General features: G+C 44.7%; 1 protein-coding gene across 1 annotated transcript in view; it reads left to right on the forward strand.

Moving 5' to 3' along the window:
* The window catches only part of LOC119455571 (uncharacterized), a 37,636-nt gene extending 32,909 nt beyond the window's left edge, over window positions 1-4,727 (forward strand). Inside the window, exons 4-6 of the mRNA XM_037716972.2 lie at window positions 1,359-1,379; window positions 3,052-3,144; window positions 4,102-4,727. Of these exons, the coding sequence (XP_037572900.1) occupies window positions 1,359-1,379; window positions 3,052-3,144; window positions 4,102-4,163 (176 nt within the window). The 3' untranslated portion in view covers window positions 4,164-4,727. The remainder of the gene's footprint in view (window positions 1-1,358; window positions 1,380-3,051; window positions 3,145-4,101) is intronic.
* The last annotated feature ends 17,453 nt before the right edge of the window (window positions 4,728-22,180 follow it).

A 22,180-nucleotide genomic window follows, 5' to 3' on the forward strand; every position in this document is an offset into this window, starting at 1 on the left:
ACACGTTATATAAGATGGGGAGCTATCGCGGTTTACGTGACGTCGCGTGACAGACAGGCGAAGTTGGGAGTGGTCCGAAAATGTTTTGACCAATCGTTGTGGGCTGATTGCAGAATTGGAATAGAAAAGTTTGGAACAGCTTTACCTTATAGCGGCCCTGCATTCTTTAGTTTCGCGATTCAGAATTATAGGCATGTGCCCAATTTGTTTCGTAGTATTTATACACAAAGAAAATAAAACGTGTACATATTCTTGGATGCAAGATCTGGCCATGAATTGAACGTCGTTTTGCACCGACGTTCAATTCATGTCCTAATGTTCAATAGGACCTCCGATGTTTCATCTGCTCGCTTCTTGCTGTCTGCTGCCTTTTGGACCCTCTGGTTATCCGGACTAGTCAAGTTGCTGTTCGTAGCAACTTTTTTCCTAATGCCTTGGCACCTTGTACCACTTGTTTTCAAGAATAAAGCTATTATTATTATTATTATTATTATTATTATTATTATTATTATTATTATTATTATTATTATTATTATTATTATTATTATTATTATTATTATTATTCGCGAGAGGAGCACGCTTCCCCGTTCAATTCACACAACCAAGGAAAGTGCTGCATACATACCGGTGTTTGAGCGAACACTTTCAAAAGTTTTTGAAGGTTGCCTGTGGCAGATAGCACAATTGTAATTGATGTGCCGGTCTACTCGAAGAGGCGAACATATTTTGCAAAAAATTGAAATGCATTATCGACTAGTTAACAAAATTCACTAATTAAGTTTTTAACTAATTACCTTATGGCCCATGTTGCAATTTACAAATTCTAGCCGTGGAGTTCACAAAGCGGATCTATTTGGAACAAGTTCTCAGGATGATATCACTTTCTGGATAATAATTCCTGAAGTTTGCGGAGAAATGCACTGGCGTTCCAGTTACTTTTGTACTTGAATGCATAAACAACGCTTTGTTAAGAATGCAGGTGCATCTAAAATATTTGCCTATGGTGTTCGTTACTTGTCTTTATCACTGCGGAGTTCGTAATTCTGTTTTCATTGTGGAAGAAAAAAAATATCAATCTTCAGCAAGGAATTCCGACACTGCGTAACATATTTGTACTAAATGGCCAAACATTCACTACATTCCTTTGTGAATAATTTCTAATCACGTGAAGTCTTTCGAATGTTTGCTGAATGCTTAATGCGCCGAATAGGCTGTAGACAAACACTTCCTTTTTGCGTTCGTATTCTGAGCCTCTGTGCGCTTACAGCAATAACTGACGCAATGTTTTGTTGATTTCACTGCAGACAGTGCATATTTGTTGCCATGCCATAATTGTGTCATACTTCTGTCCTTTGCAGAACTCACGTGGGGAGCTTATGGTGAGTTCCCCTTTTTTGCTTTTGTAGTGTTATATACGAGTTCATCGTTTGCATGCTTTTTAGGTAAACAACTTCGACATCCTGTTTTCGCCGAACAAAGTCCAAGATGTCGCCACACATGTGGAGTTGATTGGGACTGATGAATTGAAGAGTGTGAAGCTACCACGTTGTTTTCATTGGCCTTAGAGAATTTGTTTGCTTCTTGATATATTTGAAGTTGTGCTCCCTCATAACATGAGAACAAAAGCAGTGTATACTTTGGTTCCTGTTCTTAGACAAGTGGTGCTGAGATCACTGTACCAGGAAGGTGAGTGTATGAACGCCTGCTTATGGCCACCAGAGTGCTTAGGAAATATAAAGAAAGCATGCTTGCTAAGCGAAACCTTCAAAATTCACAGGCTTTTAAACTTCGCAACCTTTCCTTTGTGTGGCGCGCCGGCAGTGTTCATAAGAAAAAACAAAAGAAACAGTGAATGGCTGGAGTCATCCGTTCGACGAAAATCTGTTTGGTCCGGAAACACGTTAGACGGAATAAAATAGAGTCAGTGACCATGTCAAAAAAAGCAAAAAATTACGTTTGGGAACCCATATGGGCTACTGCGTAGTCCGTCTGCGTGGTCGTGTTTCGCAGCATGCGATGCGTACGTAGCATTTCTGGGACCCCAGAAACCCACCATGGGACAGTCATGGGTTAATGAGTCTCAATGAGTTTCACGGAGTCGCTGCTATGCTTACCTATGCGGTAACTGTGGCAAGCAGATGTCTGGTTATGCCAGTGGCCTTTAAAATTTTAATTTCAGAAGAATCGACGAGCCGCCGCCTAAGCACGGTGGATGCTTCCTACTGTTGTGTCTTAAAGTGTGCCCGAAAGGTTAATAAGAAATACCATGGAATTCATTAAACCAAGCAGATCCCAGTATAGTTGCTTTTGAGCGCCCGCAATAGACTGCAGCTAACAGCTGTCCTAGTTTTGATGAAGTATTGAGTGATTCGTGCTATCGCGATTCCATGACTGGACCTCCCCGGAATACGTGTATTCAATCCTAAGAAAATCGCATGAATTCACGCCGGGATTTCCACGAATGCGTTTTGATAAATCTAAGCTACGACACCGGAAATAAGAGAATGACGTAAGTGTCATTGTTTTCTTCTCTCTTGTATGCAAGCACTTCCGATGCCGCCCGTAGCGCGTCGCTCTTCTTTCATTTTTTTTGATGGTTGCTAGACGTACATGTGACAACTCACTCTGCACTAACGACTTCAGTGATTTGCGCCAACGCGAGAGCTAACATTTTACATTGTATCGCAATGCTCTCTGCAAATTGTTTGTATTTTGTCCACCACAACTGCACGAAAATAACCCAGACTGATCATATACCGAAGTCCCATAAGACTTTGTTTCTTTAATGTTTCATGCTTTCGCAACAATGAACGGTCATGTGTAGTGCGAACTGTACGTAAAACTCTGAAAACCAAATCAGTTCGGCACTAATCAGCAATGTGGCGCAACATACTGCCATCCAGCTGCCACTTGGAAGACGGCGTTCATCGTTGTCCTGCTGGAGGTTATTGCCTGTCTGAAACTTTGTCACGAAACGTACGAATGTTCTTAAAGTATTTATGATTGTAATCTATAGAAGGTCGTGTGCGAATCTAATTGAAATTTTTGCAGGTTCTCCCGGAGCATCGTGCGTGCCGATCCTGTCACTGTACTTCGTTGCCTTGGCCTTAAGCATCTATATTGTTTACACGCCACATAGAAACGGTGAGGTCTAGCCTTGATTGATGTGCACATTATGTGTCCGCAGTCATTGTGTGTATTCTCGCTTCTAATAATATGAAGTTTTGAGCTATGCTATAAACTAACATTTGTTATCTTTGTAACTAATACTTTTTGGCGTCTTATTGGGTGCAACTTGCATTGTGAACGAGAACCACTGCTAGGGCCGTAGCAGTAGCCGTATCATGAAATGACTGGCAATATCGAATATTTAATACTGAAGAAGTTCCATGAGTAAAAGTGTATGTAGCAAGTAATTAATTACGACTTTTATATTGTTACTACAAGAATAGGGGAGGAAATTGTATTACTGCTAGCTTTATAAGGGGAAGAATGGCTGAAATTTTGAAGTTTTCGTAAGGAGCACGCTATATATTATGGCACAAGACATGTAATAAAAACGTGGCTTGGTTAGCATTTACCTTAACCCAGTCACATACGTGAGTTTACTTGAGAGTGAGATACTAACTTAGTGCTGTACCGCATGGCGACCACCTGAACTCAGAATTTTTTCTAGAATGCCTGTTCACGCTGCGGAAGCAGTTGAACCTGTAGATGCTCTGCGAACCAAGCCTTGCACGTTCTTTTTGTTCGGTCGGTCCTTCAGTCGTAGCATCAGTCGCCCAAAGTAGACACTCGCCTGCGACCAGCGCCGTATTCATTAATTCCTTTGCATGCCTTTATTTCCGTATCCCCCCCCCCCCCCCAAAAAAAAAAAATGCATTGTTGCGTCGCAAGAACGTGTTGTCAAGTGGTCAAATTTTAATTTTTATCATTTCTTATTGTGCGACAAGAGCAAATGCCTGTTTTACAGCTTTTTGTCTGCTTCGAGCAAGCGAGCATAAAGAAAGCGTTGCAGTTCAGATTAAATTTAAAAGCCGTCTGAGCCAACGTCTCAAATGTGTGGAAACATTAAAACTTCACATTTTTGAATTTTTACAGGTGGTAATGAGGACAAGCATCACATCATCGAGGACTTCCTAAAGAAACAGGACGACACGTAGTGAGCATTGTTGCAACGTGTGACAGTCCGTAACTGAGTGTTTGTCACGCATAGTGAAGGCAAGGTTCGAAGACAAGGTGCCCGTTTGAGATGAACAAAATCAACGCCAACGTGGTGTGAACGTGCACAAGCACCCGACAGCGCCAAGGAGACACCACTGTGGGGATGTTTGACAGAGCGGTGCCAACGAAGTGCCACCGATTCAAGTTGCTGCATGTGACCCTCGTAGCAGTCTTCACACTCGTCCAGTGGTGACTGCCCGCTCATTTTTTTCTCTCCGATGAAACAAAGGCATGTGCCAAGATGTGTTTCGACGCCCTGTGAGAAAGTACTTCCTTGTTCTACAACTTGTTGTACTCTGGTGCGGTTTTGCTAACGCTTAAATGACCTCGGATGAGTCCGCACCGCGAAGGATGTATTGTGTGGATTTATTTACAGAAACTGTCACGATACGCCATTCGTAAGAGTCATGGTCGAAGTGTTTCACCTGCGTCGAGATCCAGCTACGATGGGCATTGCATGCTTGTTGCTGTGAAAATAAAACTGAAGATTTGAAAGCTGCTGTCAAAACATAATTTTTAAAGAGAAACATAGTTTTAGACTCACTCCAATATTACAATCTATAGTGTTGTGTGAACTATTGAATGAGGACAACACAGCCTGAACGAAGCCGTGTCCTAGTATAGGTTCGACAAGTTAGTTAAAGTTAAGTTTCATTGGCTGTATACAGTGGGAGCCTCAGATTGGAGGCAGCGTTCCGAAAAAGGGTTTTGCCTCCTTCAGACAAAGTGTTGCTTTATTTGACAGCGTTCACGTGTACACCTTAATCTTCAATCACTGATGAGGAGGTCTTGAAACTTCATTTTTCTTGGCAACCATTGGCTTTGCTTAAAAGATGAGCTTGCATTTTACGTTTTATACTCATACGCCAATCACATTTGCACTTCTTTTCGATGGTCGCTTTGAACCTTACATAAGAATTTTATTTTGCAGGGTGAGAGACTCGAGCCTGAAATAGGAAATGAGGAGCTTCGCTGTGCGACGACTTTTTGAAAGTGCGTTTACAGCCGGAAAATATGAAAGCGACTGCTTCTCGCTGTATGGCTTCATGAATCTTCCGAATCTGTGCAATCTTCGGTGTATTGCACTGGTGTTAGTGGCGCAACGCCTTTCTCGACGAACTCGCTGCCGTTTGTCAGTGAACAGAACGAAATTTGGATAAAGACCAATACTATGATGTCTGAAGTATAAGTGCTGCAGTGCGGAGTGCACGCCCAATGAGCAACCTTAATGCTCCGAGGAGCTCGCATCGGCAATGGGAGAAGCCCATGACAGAACCCCAGGGTTTTTACAGCCTTGTATTGTATGAGAGAAATTTATTTACAGAAAGGCAGAGAGGTCGGCCTGAGCTGTAACTTGCTCTGGCCTGCTACTCTACACTGGGGAGAAGGGACGGGGAGGAAAAGGGCTGATGGATGATAATGATAATTGGAGGAGGTGTGTATGTACAATTTTACAACGTTGTGGCATCTCTAAAGCCGCGCGTCTAGCCCAGTGGCTTGTAGAAAGACTAAAGCGGCACTGGTTATCAGGGCTGCGCTGTTTGCATTGGGCCAAGGACCTAAAAGAAACTCGTCTGATAGGGGCCTCTTATGGACTTCTGCAATTGAAGAGACCAGTTTCTGTCGTTCTTGCGCGTACGCGGGACAAACGCAAAATATATGGTCAAGTGTTTCTGGTACCTGGCAGTATTCACAATTGGGGCTAATGCCACTGCAACCAATCATATGTCTGTAACGATTCGTGAATGCGACACCAAGGCGTATCCGGTGCACGATGCTTGATTGGCTTCTTTTGAGCTTGTGAGGAATGCGGTATGTCATTTCTGGGCCCCATTTATGCACTCGCTTGTGTTGATGATCTGGTTGGGTCCAGTGCTGCAACGTACAATTGCGTATTACGCAACGAAGTAGGGCATTTGTGTCTGGCCGAGAGAATGGAATGCGTACTTCAGTCGCATTATTTGAAGCAGCTTTCGCTTCAGCGTCTGCCTGCTCGTTCCCTATCACACCACAGTGCGAAGGTATCCATTGAAAGGTGATAATATGGCGATTTCTATTTGCAAGGTCGATGTCGAGATTGCTAGAGCTTCTCGACCTTGCGACCTCGACATCGACCCGTTTTTACAGCCAGTAGTTATTTTGGTGGTGGCGACTAAAGGTTGAATGTGCCCACATCGTGCCACCGGAAAAAAAGCAGGTGTGATCTCGAGCTGACGATGAAACTGAGCATTCGGGATAAATAAAAAAAAAAGAATGCCGAGTGAGCGTGTAAAGATGTTAAAGAAGCGTATGATGATAAGGCGATGGGAATGGCAGAATCAGCCAACATCTCCGAAGATTGAAAATAATTCATTTCGCATGTTGTACAACCCGTTTTAGCCGCACAATGGCTCGACCCTTCGTCGTCGCAAAATTTTCTTGCGCTGCATAATAAAAATTTAAACATTGTGGCCCCTCGAATGAACGTATTCCTGATATTCGCATTATAACTCTCATAACATAATTATCATCATCAGCAGCCTATATTTATTTCCGCTGCAGGACGAAGGCCTCTCCCTGCGATTTCCAATTACCCTTGTCTTGCGCTAGCTGATTCCAACGGCGCCTGAAAATTTCCTAACTTCACCACCCCACCTAGTTTCCTGCCGTCCTCGACTGCGCTTCCCTTCTCTTGGTAGCCATTCTGTAACTGATATGGCCTATCGATTATCTATTCTACGCATTACGTAGCCTGCCCAGCTCCATATTTTTATCTTAATGTCAATTGGAATATCGGCTATTCCCGTTTGCTCTCTAATCCACACCTGTCTCTTAACCTTAGGCCTAACCTTTTTCGCTATAACTATACTATACACAGCCATTATACACATCATTATACACAGCCATTATAAGTATACACAGCCTATAATAGCCTGCGCACAATCTTGACAGTCTTTTTTGTTTCAACATACGTTTCAGATTGACGCTCTTCTCATGATTTACATTTGCTACCCCTTCGGCACTATACTGTTCCATGCTTTTACCTTCGCTTGAGGCTTGAAGTATAGCAGTCACTCGGGAAGTTTTTCATCCGTTTTTAAAAGCCGCAAAGTTTGCCCTCGCACAAGATTACCTACTACTTCGCGTGTATTTTCGAGTGGGCTGTCAATTTCATTATTTTTTGAGGCGGACGTTGCATTTGTTTCTTCCTGCGAAATTATCAGCTTTGAAGGGACGCACAAAGAGAAGGAAAGAAAAAAGAAAAAAAAAGAAATGAAAGAAAATTGTAGTTGCTGCGCAATTCTACTCCGTCCTCATTTCATACTGATTTGCAGTGTGTTGAAACTTTCGACGGGCTACAACATAATTTCTTTCTTTATGTGTTTGAGCTGCGTCGGCATTCCGCCTAAAGCTGGCCGACCAGCCAAGCATTGGTGACAGATACGAGGATGGGAGCAGAGAAAGAGCAGACAACGGGGGTCGGTGCGGCTTGAATGGTATCGCCGAAAAGAGCTCTTTCAAATCCACTCACCGTGCACAGAGAGAGACTTTATTCTCTCAAAAGAACTACGCGCAGAATCGGCTCAGACACCGCCTCACTTGCTGCTTGTTGCGAAGCGGCGGGTATGTGTGTAGGTGTACTTTCACTCCCCCACATCTTCGCGCTTGCTTCAACCTAATTTATTTGAAGTCAGCCAGACTATTCGGCGCGACGGGCGTATCGCATGGTTCGGCTGCTATAGAACTGGCTTTGGCTTCTGAGGAATGGAACACTCCACAGTGCGTTGATCCATTAAGCTGCTTTTTAGACGTGGCCTTACCTCGGCTCTGAGGGCTATGACCTCACTGTGTGTCTTACGCGACGTCGCAAAGCAAATCTCCTCTCGTTTTTTTTTCTTTCAAACCTCTCGTACATGCTTTAGGTTTTCTCCTCGCGCGGTGTAGCGTTTGCGAGAAAGACACATGAGTTACTCAGCGGCGGTGAGAGCCTCAGTCGGAACGTAAAAACAAGCTTGCTCTTATCAATTTTGAAAGAAGAGAGAATAAAAGCAAGCGTTTTGTTCTGATGAAACATTTTATTGAGTGCTTCCTGCATTTGAATTTCCTGGTGTGTAAGTCTGATGATGGGCCTTTGAAATCTAGGTAGAGGCGGTATCAAAAGGAGCCATGTTTTGACCACTTTTTTAATATTTACGTACGATTTGTTAGGATAGACGATATCACCAGACTGAGGTGAAACGCGTCGACCCAAGCAGACAAAGCTCGCAACGCATAAGGAAATAAAAAAATACAAGAAACTCCATTTTAAGGTAAACTAATATGCTCTGTCAGTATACTGCCGACATTTGGTTAATAAGTGTTGCATGAAAGAGCAGCACGCTCTCGGTGCTCTTTATTGAGACTAGAAAAGCTTGTTTGACGAAAGGCGATAAAGAAGCATGATTATAAGTCGCTGTCGAGTACTAACGGCTTAAATCGGCTTAACGCCTGGTCACGCGACGGGTGCTGTAAGATATGTGTGAATACTTGACAGTTAGTAATTTTTCTGCAGTAGCTGTTGCGCGTCTTCATAAGCTACATTTCCACCTTTGATTTCACTAGCGAATTCCGGTTAATTCGTTGTTCGAGATTCAAGTTTTCCACTTCCCTGGCAACGTAGTTCGCACCTACTTCCGGAAAAGCGTTGCGTTAACATTGATTTGTAGAGCGAATTTGTGACCGGACGTCATTTTTATTGAGAAAAACGATTTGTTTCCGGTTATTTGCACCAAAAACATGTAGGCGAAAAGCCGTCTCCTGCAGAGGGAATGCTTTGTCAATGCTGAGGATACAAATAATAATTACAAAGGAGAACAATGCGACCAGTAACCCTGCGTGGACGCCGTCTGTCCGTGCCCAATCTAGAAAACAAGACACAGGCGCAAAGATGCAATGGCACGATCATGGTTCTGATGCCAGCTGTGAATTTTGATCCTATATGTCATATTATTTTGTGTTTCGGTGTAACGAGTCGACCTGGTGCGTTTGACGTGAACAGTTTCTCACTGCTTGGCTTTGCAGCTTTATCTCTGGCTTTTCGACACTATTTTTCTTGCACCCGTACTTCGTATGGCTTGTAGCCATTCTTTGTCGGCATGGTAGCTTATCGTATCCATATTATGTTCTATTCATCTCTGGAGCCCTTCGTCTCCGCAGATCTTTGCAGTAGGTTTCGCTGTCGAGTACCCGTGCGTTTTCGGTGACAGCCACGCAGTAACTATTGCGAAGGTTTCATCTAGCGTTCAGTATACCTAATTACGTAATCATCTGCGTATATGACGATACGACCTTGACTTCCGTCAAGCTATTGCTGTTGTTTGGGTAGCCAGCGGTTGCCTCCAACGGACACTATTACTGGTTTGGTAAAACATTTGTGCTACGGATCCCAGAGGTACCTTCTCATCCCTCCAATTTGTTCCCGCCAATGAACTTCACATTGCATCTCATGTACCCGGCGCGGAAGAACTATGGGAATAATTCCAAAGCTTTTCAATGTAACACCTTGCGTAGAATTGTTTCTGCAGATATATGCTTGCACCAAATGGCCAAATGATCCCAAAACATTGCAAATATATCCTCCTGATTAAAAATGCGCAGCACGGCTAGGCGAGGACAAAGAACGAAAAGGACACGAACACAGCTCTTTATTTCATAAATTTTTAGAGCGCGAACAAGAGACAAGGCACAAAAGGAAGGTCAAACACAGGACAGGCGCTAATTTCAACTTTGACCTCCCTTTTGTGCCTTGTCTCTTGTTTGCGCTCTAAAAAGTTCATCAAGTATGCACCAACTAGGCCCACAGAAACTTCTTCACAGCTCTTTATCTATTTCCGTGAAGTCGCGCTGCCCTTATTTAATCATGAATCCGAACCAACTAGTTCACCAACACGCGCTATCGAAATACATCCTCCTCTTTTTATGTATGCGCGACTATGCACAATTGGTTTTAGTTCTGCATGTACACGGATAGGTGCGATCACTTGTAAAAATATTAAAGATAGACCTGTTGTACGTTGATGATGCGACAACGACGAACTCCACATTTACGCTGATGACTCAGTCGACCAGAACAGTTAGGCCACAGCTTCACAGCGACAGCCATTGTCCCTAAGTTCCACGTGTCCTATCTGATGATATCGTTGGCTGCGAAATTTGCCACTCTTGGTGTTGTGCTTAGCTTCCTTCCCCACGATAAACCACAGACAGACGTTCCCATCCTGTGATTCAGAGGGAGCTCTGCACCTGTTTTCATCGAATTTCCCTGCGGTGAGGGCCTTACAGAAAAAAATGTCGCAGTTTCACCCGAAAGGCGAAGCATCGAATGCGATAGCGAATTGGTAGACAACTAGACGAACTAAGGATAGCAGTTTTATCGGCCGTATAAACTTGTAAACATTCACTTACTAACTAAAGTAACAAGCACGGTGTCACGCATGCACATGTAAAGATGAACACATCTCGCTCGATGAACGCGGAAACTCGCTGTCAGAACGCTGGGCTCGGCAGCAGCAGCGAGCGAATTGACCTTCGAGCCATCTCTCGCTTCAACGAGAAGTAAACGTCGAAAGCACAGCGCAAACAAAGCTACCGGATCTAGTTGCACTTTGTCCACAGCGCAGATCACTTTGAAGATGAGGTGCACGCGGGCGCGCACTTTTTCCACGTCGCAGATCGCTTTCAACATACGGCGCCTGCGAGGCCGCGCCGGAAGCAGCCGCCGCCAGAGTAGAATGCCCTCACTCCATCCCCCCCCCCCCCCCCCCCCCTCTGCTCTCTCGCCTCCCCATCATGCCTCGCGCGCAACGGAAAAAGCGCGCTTCCGCCCCGCCTTCCGCACTTCCGCCCCGCACCGTCGCTATAGCTTTCACTTGCTCATACAGCGTACGGCGCGCGGCGACGATCTTCCCGTGTTTGAACTAAATACGGAAACCCTCAGCGACGTCCACCACCACGGTGATGCCGACAGCAGACATGGGCTTGGGGTGTCCATATAATTTCTATCACAATAAAAATTAAGGTACATGATGATGAACACTTTCTAGCACCTTGCTGACGCCGGAATACATGCAACTTGGTAGCACTGGCTACTATAGGCAGTGTCCGAGGTTATCAACACGACGACAAACCTGCTCCGCCAGCTGTCGAACGATGGCATATGCGAGTAGTTGTTGCTGTTACGGACATATGCGGTGGCCGTAATACTTGTAGTTAACTAGCTTGTTAAGAAAAAAAAAAACTTCGTTTAATTTCGCGGTATTATGCGCAAGACTACGATCTGATTACAAAGCACGCTGTAGTCGGAGACTCCGGACTTATTTTGACCATCTGGGGTTCTTTAGCGTGCACCTAAATCTAAGCACACGAGTGTTTTTACATTTCACACTCATCGAAATGCGGCGGCAGCCGCCGGGTGGCTTCACTGTGACCGGCGTGACGTTGTCAATGTAGGACACGCAAGGGCCTCGGACAACCGACTTCCATGTGGTCAACCCTTCATACCCTCCCCACAGCTACTTCCAAATAAAGGATCGGTACTTTCGGTATATGGGGAGGAGTGACTTTTGCATTCGCCGAGGATTCATCAAGACGAAATTCTATTTATAAAGCTTGATCATTCTCGACGCAGTCAATGGAACTCAAGTCATGTACGAAACCTATTGTCTGTCAGGGAAGTACCTCAGACACATACAATACTCGCTGAAAGAGCATTTTTAGCCTTCATTGGTAATCAAAATGCAAATTAGCGGCGTCGGCGCAAGTAAAATCAAATGAACAATTCGGGCATTCGCAAGGTTGATACAGTTTTACGCAAAAAAGCAAGAGAACATTACTGAAATACATTTCCATCGGAGGTAAGGCTCACTCGATGACTCGTGAATGCACGTTACCCTTAAAGTAAGTCAAAAGGAAATGCCTAAGGACAAGGCCAGTTGCGAGCAGAAAATTACGTCAAAATATTCGCAGAAAAGGCTTGACAGCTAGCCGCTTTGTTCTGCTGCACATAATAGCACCAGACTCCAAAACACAATTTCACGTCTGCACGCTCCTGCTCCGGAAGTAATCTGCGCAGCTGCAGAAAATTTACAGACGAAAGATCTATAAAAACAACAGAGAAAATGAAAGAATGAGAAACTGTAGCGCTAATGAGCGAAGACGAGCGCAATTAATTAAGCAATCCGCCCTTCTCTTTTCTGCGGGAGAGTTTGAAGAGGACGGAAGACGGCTTTCTTAATGAAAAGCTCATTCGCGACGCAAAAAAGAAAGAGATCAAAGTACACGAGCGAAGAAGGTAGGGCAATGAGTGGAACTTCCTGAAGCAGATATCTGCGTGAACTTGCGTGCTAATAAAAAGGACAGACTGCACTGTAAGAGGCCCGCACACAGAACTTCTGCGCTTGCTATCGGATTTGGTTTGTATAAATTGCAAGGGACAGCTTGCCGAGTTAGGAGCCTGCAGCATCTCCGTTCTTTTTATCAAGGTGAACCGTGCGCTCCGATGCTCTTAGAACAATACTGAGAGCAAGAAGAGAGATGTCATTACCTTGAGTGCGATTTCACTTGCGTAGCCCAAATACTAGAATGTTCCTTGCCTGTAGTTTAATGAGTATTTAACATGAAACAAATGAAATTCTCCGCGTTTCACCGACTCCCGCTTGTACTCTTTCTTATTTATTCGATTGATTGGCCACAGGGCATGCGTAGTATAAAAAAAGGAACAAAAGGGGCATCAGATAAACGCATGCAGCCTTGCGTGGTATAGGTACTGCAGCGATGATATAGCGCATTTCTTTACCGTTACCCAACAAGTATAGTTTACTGAAACCTTCGGTTGCAGTTTGTCCTCCCTGATCATATTCTGCCAAGTACCTTGAGCACAGGACACAGCTACAAAAGCTGATGAATGTCCGCCTCACAAGGGACGAAGCCCGTGGCATGGCGCCAACTACAAACACCTTCCCACGCCTTAGTCTTTACTACGTCATACACCCAACACTGTACTCCTATATATGTGTACACTGTGAAGAATAGGCATCACTCTGTCATACCACCTGGCGATGTCCCCTCAAAACAATCCCTCCCTCCATCCTACATTCCACACCAGAACAGTAGGAGCCCTGCTGCCCAACGTGTACCCTCATGGCCAGTGAGAGCCGCTGTGCCAGGGCCGGAAGGTAGCCGAAGCCGCAGGAGTCCTGGACTGCGGAACCCTGGCACACCTATCTCTATTGTCACCCCTGGCGCCCGAGAACCGCGTATTGGTGCTCCCTTTTCCATCCTAGAACTGGAGGCCGCACTCGGTGGGTGCAGGCGTTCTCCGTCATCAGGACCCGACGGTATCAGATACTCTGCACTTGGTCAACAGGCTGGAGATGCACTTCTTGGTATATGCAATGCATCATGGTGTGGCGGGTTCGTCCCTACCTTGTGCAAACCCAGTCGCGTCAGTCCCAGTCCTCAAGCCTGCCAAATCTCCCTTGGAATTATCTTACCGTCCAATAGAACTGGCCAGCTGCGTCGGTAAGGTAATGGATAGAGGGATCCTGACACGGTTAGAATGGTACTTGAAATTTCGCAACGTGTATTCAGAAGCAATGTCTGGCTTTTGACGCGGACGCTCGTCACTAGACATCGTTATTGACCTTGTAACATCTGTAAAGCACCTGAAACACCTGAAACAAATCCCTGCGTCTTTATTCCAAGATGTGAAAGACGCCCATGGCAATGCAGCTCATCATGCAATTCTGGATGCCTTAGAAGCTTTTGAGATTGGTGGACACGTCTTTCGCTGGATACGCAGCTGTCGGGATGAAATATATTGCTTTGTTTGGATTGAAAACGGACCATCGCCGTCTATATTTATCTATTGTAGTAAACCACAAGGCGCTGTACTTGGCCCTACACTGTTCAACCAGGTGCTCGTTGGCCTCGCCGATTCATTAGAGCAAACCGTACTATCCCTATATATGGACGAGATTTACATAATGCATCATGAGTGATACGTGTGCAAGTTCGCACAAGACTTCAGAAGGCTTCAACGGCAGTGTCAACATACCTGAGTAGGCAAGGCCTAGAGCTTTCACCAGGCAAGCATGTACTCGTTGCTATTACTCGCAAAGTGAAGGCGTCGTGCGCTTTGCGGATCGATGGCCAAATTGTACCAAACAGACGAACGCACCAATTTCTTGGCGACATCGTCGATAGAGACTTGTCTTGGAGCCCTCACGTCTCGAACATGAGAAAGCGTTTGGCTGCTATTGTGGACACTCCCTTATCTAGCCGGGTATTACAGGGACGTTCCAGTACCATCAATGTTGCAATTAGAGAACGCATTATTTTTAGGATTCTTGCACTACAGCTTAGCTGTATTAGAAAATACTTGCACAACAAATATTTGCGGCATTGTGTGCGAGCCCAGGCACTCAGAACGTGTTTTGGTCCCCCGCGATATACATCATCAATCGCAACAGTGGCCATGGCCAGGGATTATCCTGTTACAGTCTACATTGCTATAGATGTCATGAGAGAACACATTTGGCACCTGACCTTGCTTGCCTGCCAGCAAAGGGCTGCATTAAATATTTGTGAGAACTATTGTAAGAAATCAGGCCAATTTGCCAACACAATTCACGCGTGCTTTAGGAATGTCAGCACCATTGTGGTGTCTGCCCCGACCGCAAGTACAATTCACAATTCCGGGCATGATAAAGAAAGGTGGAGCACCGTTGCAAGCTTTAAAGCAAGCAACCTTGCAAGAAATTTACGTGTACAGAACCCGGCAACATGCCTACACAGATGGTTCGGTGAAACTCAATAGCTTTTTTGCTGCAGTCATGATCTCGGTGACATAAGAAGAAATCAAGCTGAACACAGCATGTGCGACCACATCGGAGGGTGCCGAGCTTGCTGCACTCCGTGCTGCACTTGATTTCATTATTCAGGAGCCAACGGAACAATGAACAGTGTTGTGTGTTTCCAAGGCAACCCTTCACTGCATAACAAACCCAATGCGCCAAGCACACAATGAACAACAGGACTGAGAACTTCGAAATACCTATCATCGCAACCATAACAAGAGACATGATATCAGTTTTCAATAGCTTCCGGGATTCTGCAATTTCAGCGGGAATGACCACGCCGATGAAGCTGCCCGATCTGTGCATGAAAGCGGTCAATGGGTTTTGATTCCACTTTCGCATACTGACGCTGCAGCTGCACAGCGATTGATGTCCCGTGAATGTACTTTGGCCTTCTGGGACACGAACGTTTTCAGCATGTGCTGTTTAAAAAAATTTAATTGAGGGGTTTTACGTGCCAAAACCACGATCTGATTATGAGGCACACCGTAGTGGGGGACTCCGGAAACTTGGACAACCTGGGGTTCTTTAACGTGCACCTAAATCTAAGTACACGGGTGTTTTCGCATTTCGCCCCCATCAAAATGCGGCCGCCGTGGCCGGGAGTCGATCCCGCGAGCTCGTGCTCAGCATGCGTTGTTTACGTTCGTTGTCTCCAGATCTACAGATACATCTACCGCCTCGACTGCCAGACTATTTTGTACCGTTTGTGGCTATAGCATCGCATTTATGCCTCTTATGCCTTCTTTATTGGGATGACGAAGAACACCACGTGCGACACATGCAGCTGCGATGAGACGCTCACAGATATCTGTGTCTGCCCGCGCGGCAAGTGATGTGCACAGTGCTCGACCACCCAGACAGTCGTACAATATCAAAACAAAATCTGCGAGGTGAGTGCTCTCAAAGAAGTTGAGCGCAGAAGGCTTTATTCGCACTACTCAGAGTCCTGCGGTCTACGGGCCTTCATGATAGACTTTTCGCTACCGCTCTACTAGTCCCAAAATCTTTGAGTGGCGCCCTCTCGCGTATGATGTCAGAGGGAGGACTCCGCGGCCGCGCCGCGAGAGCGACCGCTATTTGAAGGTGGCAACTTGGCGCTGTCGGCCGACCTGATCTGCTCGAGATTTTGAAATGTGAGTCCGCAGGTTTGTAGAACAGTATATACGGAATGTTCCAGGGCACTATAACCTGTGAAATATCGAGCGGAGTCGCCATCACCCACACATTTAGTGTGGATTGCTCCTAGCATCGTCTGATAGGCTTCAGTATGTACATGTGCGAGTATGGCATTGTTTTCTTGTCCTTGCGGTTCCTTTGTTGTTGTGCCCTCATAGTGATATGTAGGCCCTTTTTTGACGATAAACTGCAGCATTTTACCTTCAGCTACTGTGTCTGAGCTGCAATACTGTGCTTGTCTGTCAGCGCGTATTGCGTGTTCGGTTGCCCGCTGCGTTGGCCACAGACAATCCAATTTCGCTGCTGTGAAGCGCGTGTTCAGCGTATCACGAAATACGTTTGATGTAATTCTCAGGAAACTAGGTGGTCGCTGCGGTGCGTTGATGCATGTACTGCTTTAGATGCATCGATGCAAAATGCGGTCGGCAATGTCTGATAGAAGGGCGGCGAAAATTAGTGGGCAAAACAAAGTTACGTACTCTTGTGCTGGGATGCTGACCTTCGCAAGATAAGTTTAATTAACATTGATTACTTCCACCACGACACAGCTCGCCCCCGCATCTTAGTCGGCTCAGCGTAACCCTTTCTTTCTTTGCTCCTGCCATGGGTAGCAAGCACATTTCGCTGGCGAGGTTCGTCCAGCGATGAGAATTACTGCTATAGAAACAGATGACAACCTGCTATAAAAACAGATGACAACCTTGCTTAGAACACGGTTTTCAATATGCATTGTTCTGTAAAAGCATCATACGTATTTAAAACTAAAACAAGAAAATTGAAAGTTTTCGTCTACTACTACTATTATTACTACTACTACTACTACTACTACTACTACTACTACTACTACTACTACTACTGCTGCTGCTGCTGCTGCTGCTGCTGCTGCTGCTGCTACCGCCACTACCGCCACTACCGCCACCACCGCCACCACCGCCACCACCGCCACCACCGCCACCACCGCCACCACCGCCACCACCGCCACCACCGCCACCACCGCCACCACCGCCACCACCACCACCACCACCACCACCACCACCACCACCACCATCTTGCTCGCCTGCCAACAACTACCGCATACGAGTTTTAGCCGTCTCCTGACTATACACGGAGCATCGCTACCATCGAATTACGTCCCTACAGCATGGCCTTCGTTGCCACTGTGGTCTCTGCATTCACCTCGAATATGCCTCACCATTCCAGGCGTAAAGAAGAAGGCACAAATGCCGCCAGCAGCATTGAAGCAGGCAGCATTATTGCTACTACATGAGGTCCACAGTGACCGCTTACATGTTTACACAGATGGGTCGGTCATGCACTCCAGTTCAGCAGCTGCAGTATTTGTCCCAGCAAAATCGTGATAAAATTCCGGACATCACACTTGACATCGACGACAGCTGTCGAACTTACAGCTCTGTGTGCAGCAATGAAATTTATCGAACAGGAACCGCCCCAGAAATGGTTTATCTTCTGCGACTCCAAGGCCGCCCTCCAAAGTTTGCTCTCTGCTCTACGCCGTGGACCCCACGAACGACTTGTCGCGGACACACGCGAAATTTACCATCATGCAGTTGACAAAGGACATGACATCGTCTTTAAATGGCTGCCAAGTCACTGTGGTATCTTTGGAAACGAGCAAGCGGACGCAGCCGCTCGATCTTCACATGCCAGTACCAATTGCGTCGCTATCCCTATGTCCAGAACAGACGCAGCACGAAAGCTCCTTGCGCTTGCTCGCGAGCTTACGTTAGCCCAATGGAATTCAACGGACTTTAAGAACCAGCGCCTCTGTTCCCTGGATCCTAATCTGAAGCTCCGCCTTCCACATGGCTTGCCACGACGGGACGTAACTCTCATTAGTCGCCTAAGACTTGGAGTAGCTTTTACCAACGCGTTTACCAAGCTTTTACCAACCTTATCGGAATGGCCACAAGTCCAGATTGTGAAAATTTCGGGTGCAAAGAGACGATAGCACATCTTCTGTGTGATTGTCGTCGTTTTAGTGCACAAAGGAAAGTCCTCAGAACCACGCTCGACAAGATAGACAGCCGTCCCCTTACGGAAGCCAGAATTCTTGGTCCCTGGTCCCAGCCTGCGTCGGAACGAACTGCTTTAAAAGCGCTGGTACGCTTTTTAAAAGAAACAGGACTTCGTGAAAAACTATAGAATTGTGCGGACTGATGTGTTTTTTGTTTTTTTTTCTTCGTTTTAATCTTCTCTTGTTTTCTAATCTTTTCTGCCCTTACCCCATCCCCCTTTGCAGAGTAGCCAACCGAACACTTAAGGACACTTAACCTGGTTAACCTCTCTGACTTTCGCCTCTTATTTTCCTTCCTTCCTACTACTACAACCACTACTACTACTACTGCTGCTGCTAAAATAATAATAATAATAATAATAATAATAATAATAATAATAATAATAATAATAATAATAATAATAATAATAATAATAATAATAATAATAATAATAATAATAATAATAATAATAATAATAATAATAATAATAATGTTTTGTGACCAAAAAATACAGAGCATCACAAACAGGCCGGTCTAAGCCTCAATTGGCTTGTAGGACCGTGCCATGAACATGATACAAACGGTAAATAAAAAGATGTTGATGAGACAGAAAGACAAAAAAAAATGACCATAAAAAAAGTAAGATAACATTTGGTTATTCTACTTGATACAGAAGTTGAAGCAGTGAAAATTATGATGCCAAAGTGTTGTGGAAGTTAGTTTCACCATAACTCCTTCAATAGTTCTTTCAGCATGCTTTTTGAATTATCGTTAAAAATTTCATTCGGTAACTTGTTAAACATGTCCGGCACATATGCACAGCGTCTGGCCGCACCATACTTTGTGGATGAACGAGGAACCATATAGCGGACGTGTTTACGAAGTTCCCTTCTGGAGGTATTTTTTTGTTTGAAAGCGGAAGTCCAAAAGTGTTTAATGACAACTGTTTCAACGAGCAAAGAATGAAAATTAGGCAGACCAAGTTCACGGAAGATATTTGCAGCTGTTACTGTTTGGGAATTGTAGGCAACATTTATAAGGACATTTTTTATAATACTGTCTACCCTGCATCTCCAACGATCCGAACAGAATCCGAAGACCGTAATACCATATCTCAATACACTATAACGCAATGCATGCACAATCAATTTTTTTACAGAGAGAGGCGCAATACTTTTCATATTAAACATCAGCCAAGCGACTGACCTCAGTTTTGAACAAATGAGTGATAAGTGATGTTGCCATGATATGTTGCTATCGAAAAATATTCCTAGATATTTAACACAATCTACGTATGGAATAGGAGTACACTTACAAGGAACACAGTTAGACTTATGTAAGTAGAGAGGCAAGTTAATCACAGTAGTCTTGAGTGGAGAGCGAAAACATACCAGTTGTGCTTTTTGGGCATTGACAGCCGTTCCATTGTTACTGAACCAAAGCATCGCATTGTACACGTCATTTTGCAACATTTCAGTTGACATTTTGTAAGATAGATGTTTTGCTAGTAACACAGTGTCGTCAGCATACTGGAACACAGAACATTTGGAAATCGCCAAAGGAAAGTCATTAACGAAGATGTTAAACAACAATGGCGATAAAATTGACCCCTGCGGTACACCCGCATTCAGCGACAACTTAGAACTGAAAACGCCCTTATCATCAGTAGCGACCACTTGAAATCGGTTGCTCAAGTAATTTTTGAGAATGTTGTAAAAGGGTCCACGAAATCCCAAAAAATACAGTTTACTTAACAAGATTTGGTGGTTCAGGGTGTCAAACGCTTTCGCTACGTCTAAGAGAGCACACGTGAAAAGATTCTGATCGAATGCCGAGAACAGGTCGTCTGCAAATTCTTCAAACAGTGCAACCAGTACCGCGCCCAGAAACAAAACCAAACTGGCGATCGGTCAGGATAGAAAATTTGTTAAGAAAAGAAGACACAGTGTGGAAAAGAAATTTTTCTAAGACCTGAGCAATAACCGGTAAGATAGAAATTGGCCGATAGTTTTCAATCTTATCTTTCTTCCCTGACTTATGTAGCGGTAATACAACTGCCGTTTTTAGGCATGCCGGAATTTCATCACCTTCCAAAAACCCATTCAGTATATGAAGAATAATATCTGCCAGAACATTGAAATTCCTTCGGATGATGTGTAATTATACTCCATCATATCCAGTGGGCTTGTTAGGACGGAAACTGAAAAGAATTTCTTCCAGATCACACTTCGAAAATTTCGGAAGAAAAGCTGACTCAGATATGGAATGCGTTAACGACCGAGTGTTTGTGGATAAAGAAACAGCGCTTAGGGATGCTTTTACAAAGTGCCTGTTGAAAGCATCAGCCACTGCTGTGGGAGGTTGCTGAAAAGAATCGAAAACAGACCGTTTACTGGAACTGATCCCTCTGAGATGATTTACCAAAGACCAAGTTTTGCTTACATTATTTGAAGATTGCTGAAATTTATGAAAGAAGTAACGGCGTTTGGCGCCACGCAGAAGAGCAACAGCTCTATTTCTTGCCGACTTGTATTCTAATCGCAGTGTTTGGTTTCTCGGATTTCTTTTACAGCATTTCCACAGCGTATCTCGATACGAAATCGCAGCAAGAATTTCCGTGTTCATCCAGCAGTGACCCTTTCTTATTGGTTTAGCTACTAACCGTGTGCAACGTAATTCAAAATTTTTTAGCTGCGTACAGAATCTTTCATACACGTTGCTTGACGAATCTTCTTTAGTTAAGGATGCCCAGTCAAACGAAACGATAAGATTACCAAACTTAGCTTGATTAACTATAGGGACAAGGCATTTGCGCTGCCCGGGTGTATTTCCAACCGACGGCGTTCCAGGCGCATCCGGTAATTCAAGACGGCATGCTACAAAGTAGTGGTCAGCCAACCTTTGTAAAATAGTACATGACCTAAATGTACAGTTGGGAGCTCTGACCGCTATGTGATTTAAGCAGGACTGCACTAGGCAATTATTAACTAATTCCTCTCTAGTGGGAGCTCCAATTGTACATTCCAGACCATAAGCGGACAACGTAGATAGATAATCACAAACAGATACTTTTTCAGGACATAAAATGTTGATATTAAAGTCCCCGATCAAGCAGAATTGGTCCACTGAGCTCCACTGCCGCAGAGTTTCATCAAGCTCTACAAGAAACCGTGAGAGGCTGCATGAAGGCGGTCGATAGACCGATAAGATATGCACAGAAAATGACCTCTTACAAACTTTGACCATCATAGATTCAGCATGCACAAAAGAAACATCAACAGAAAAAGCTTCACAGTTGTCGTTTACAAAGAGAGCAATGCCTCCGCCACGACGCCCGCTTCGTGTAACAAAATGTGCTGAAAAGCCCTGTAGGGTGAAAGTATTAAGGCAAGCTTGGGAAACATTGATTTCTGTTAATACAAAAACATCCACAAATCCAGCTGCAGACTCAGCCAGAAATTTAAACTCTTCCCAGTATTTACGCATACTTCTAATATTAACGCTCACAATGGTGAAACTTTCATCAGAATTGCATCGAAATTCTGTTTTAAATGAACTGAAGTCCGGTAGTTGGCGGAAAGAAAAAGGCATGTTGGCTAAACAATGTTTTCCAGGTCTGCTTGTTTACCGATTCGGACAAGAGACGCTGTTTCATTCTTTTTCACAAAGATCTTGCCTCCTTTCGTCCAACAAAACTGATAACCCTCCTCCTTTGCCTTCGTTCTGGCTTTCCAGAACAAATCACGGTTAGCTTTGGTCAAGTTATCATTGAAGTAGATCTTTGGAAAAGATACCCCTACACGCAGTTGCTTCAGCTTTCCACGCGCTTCAAACCATTTTTCCTTCCAAATTGCAGACGTAAAGCGCACCAGGACCACCGGTGTACCA

This window comes from Dermacentor silvarum, chromosome 6, assembly GCF_013339745.2.
Source record: "Dermacentor silvarum isolate Dsil-2018 chromosome 6, BIME_Dsil_1.4, whole genome shotgun sequence".
NCBI classification, from domain to species: domain Eukaryota; kingdom Metazoa; phylum Arthropoda; class Arachnida; order Ixodida; family Ixodidae; genus Dermacentor; species Dermacentor silvarum.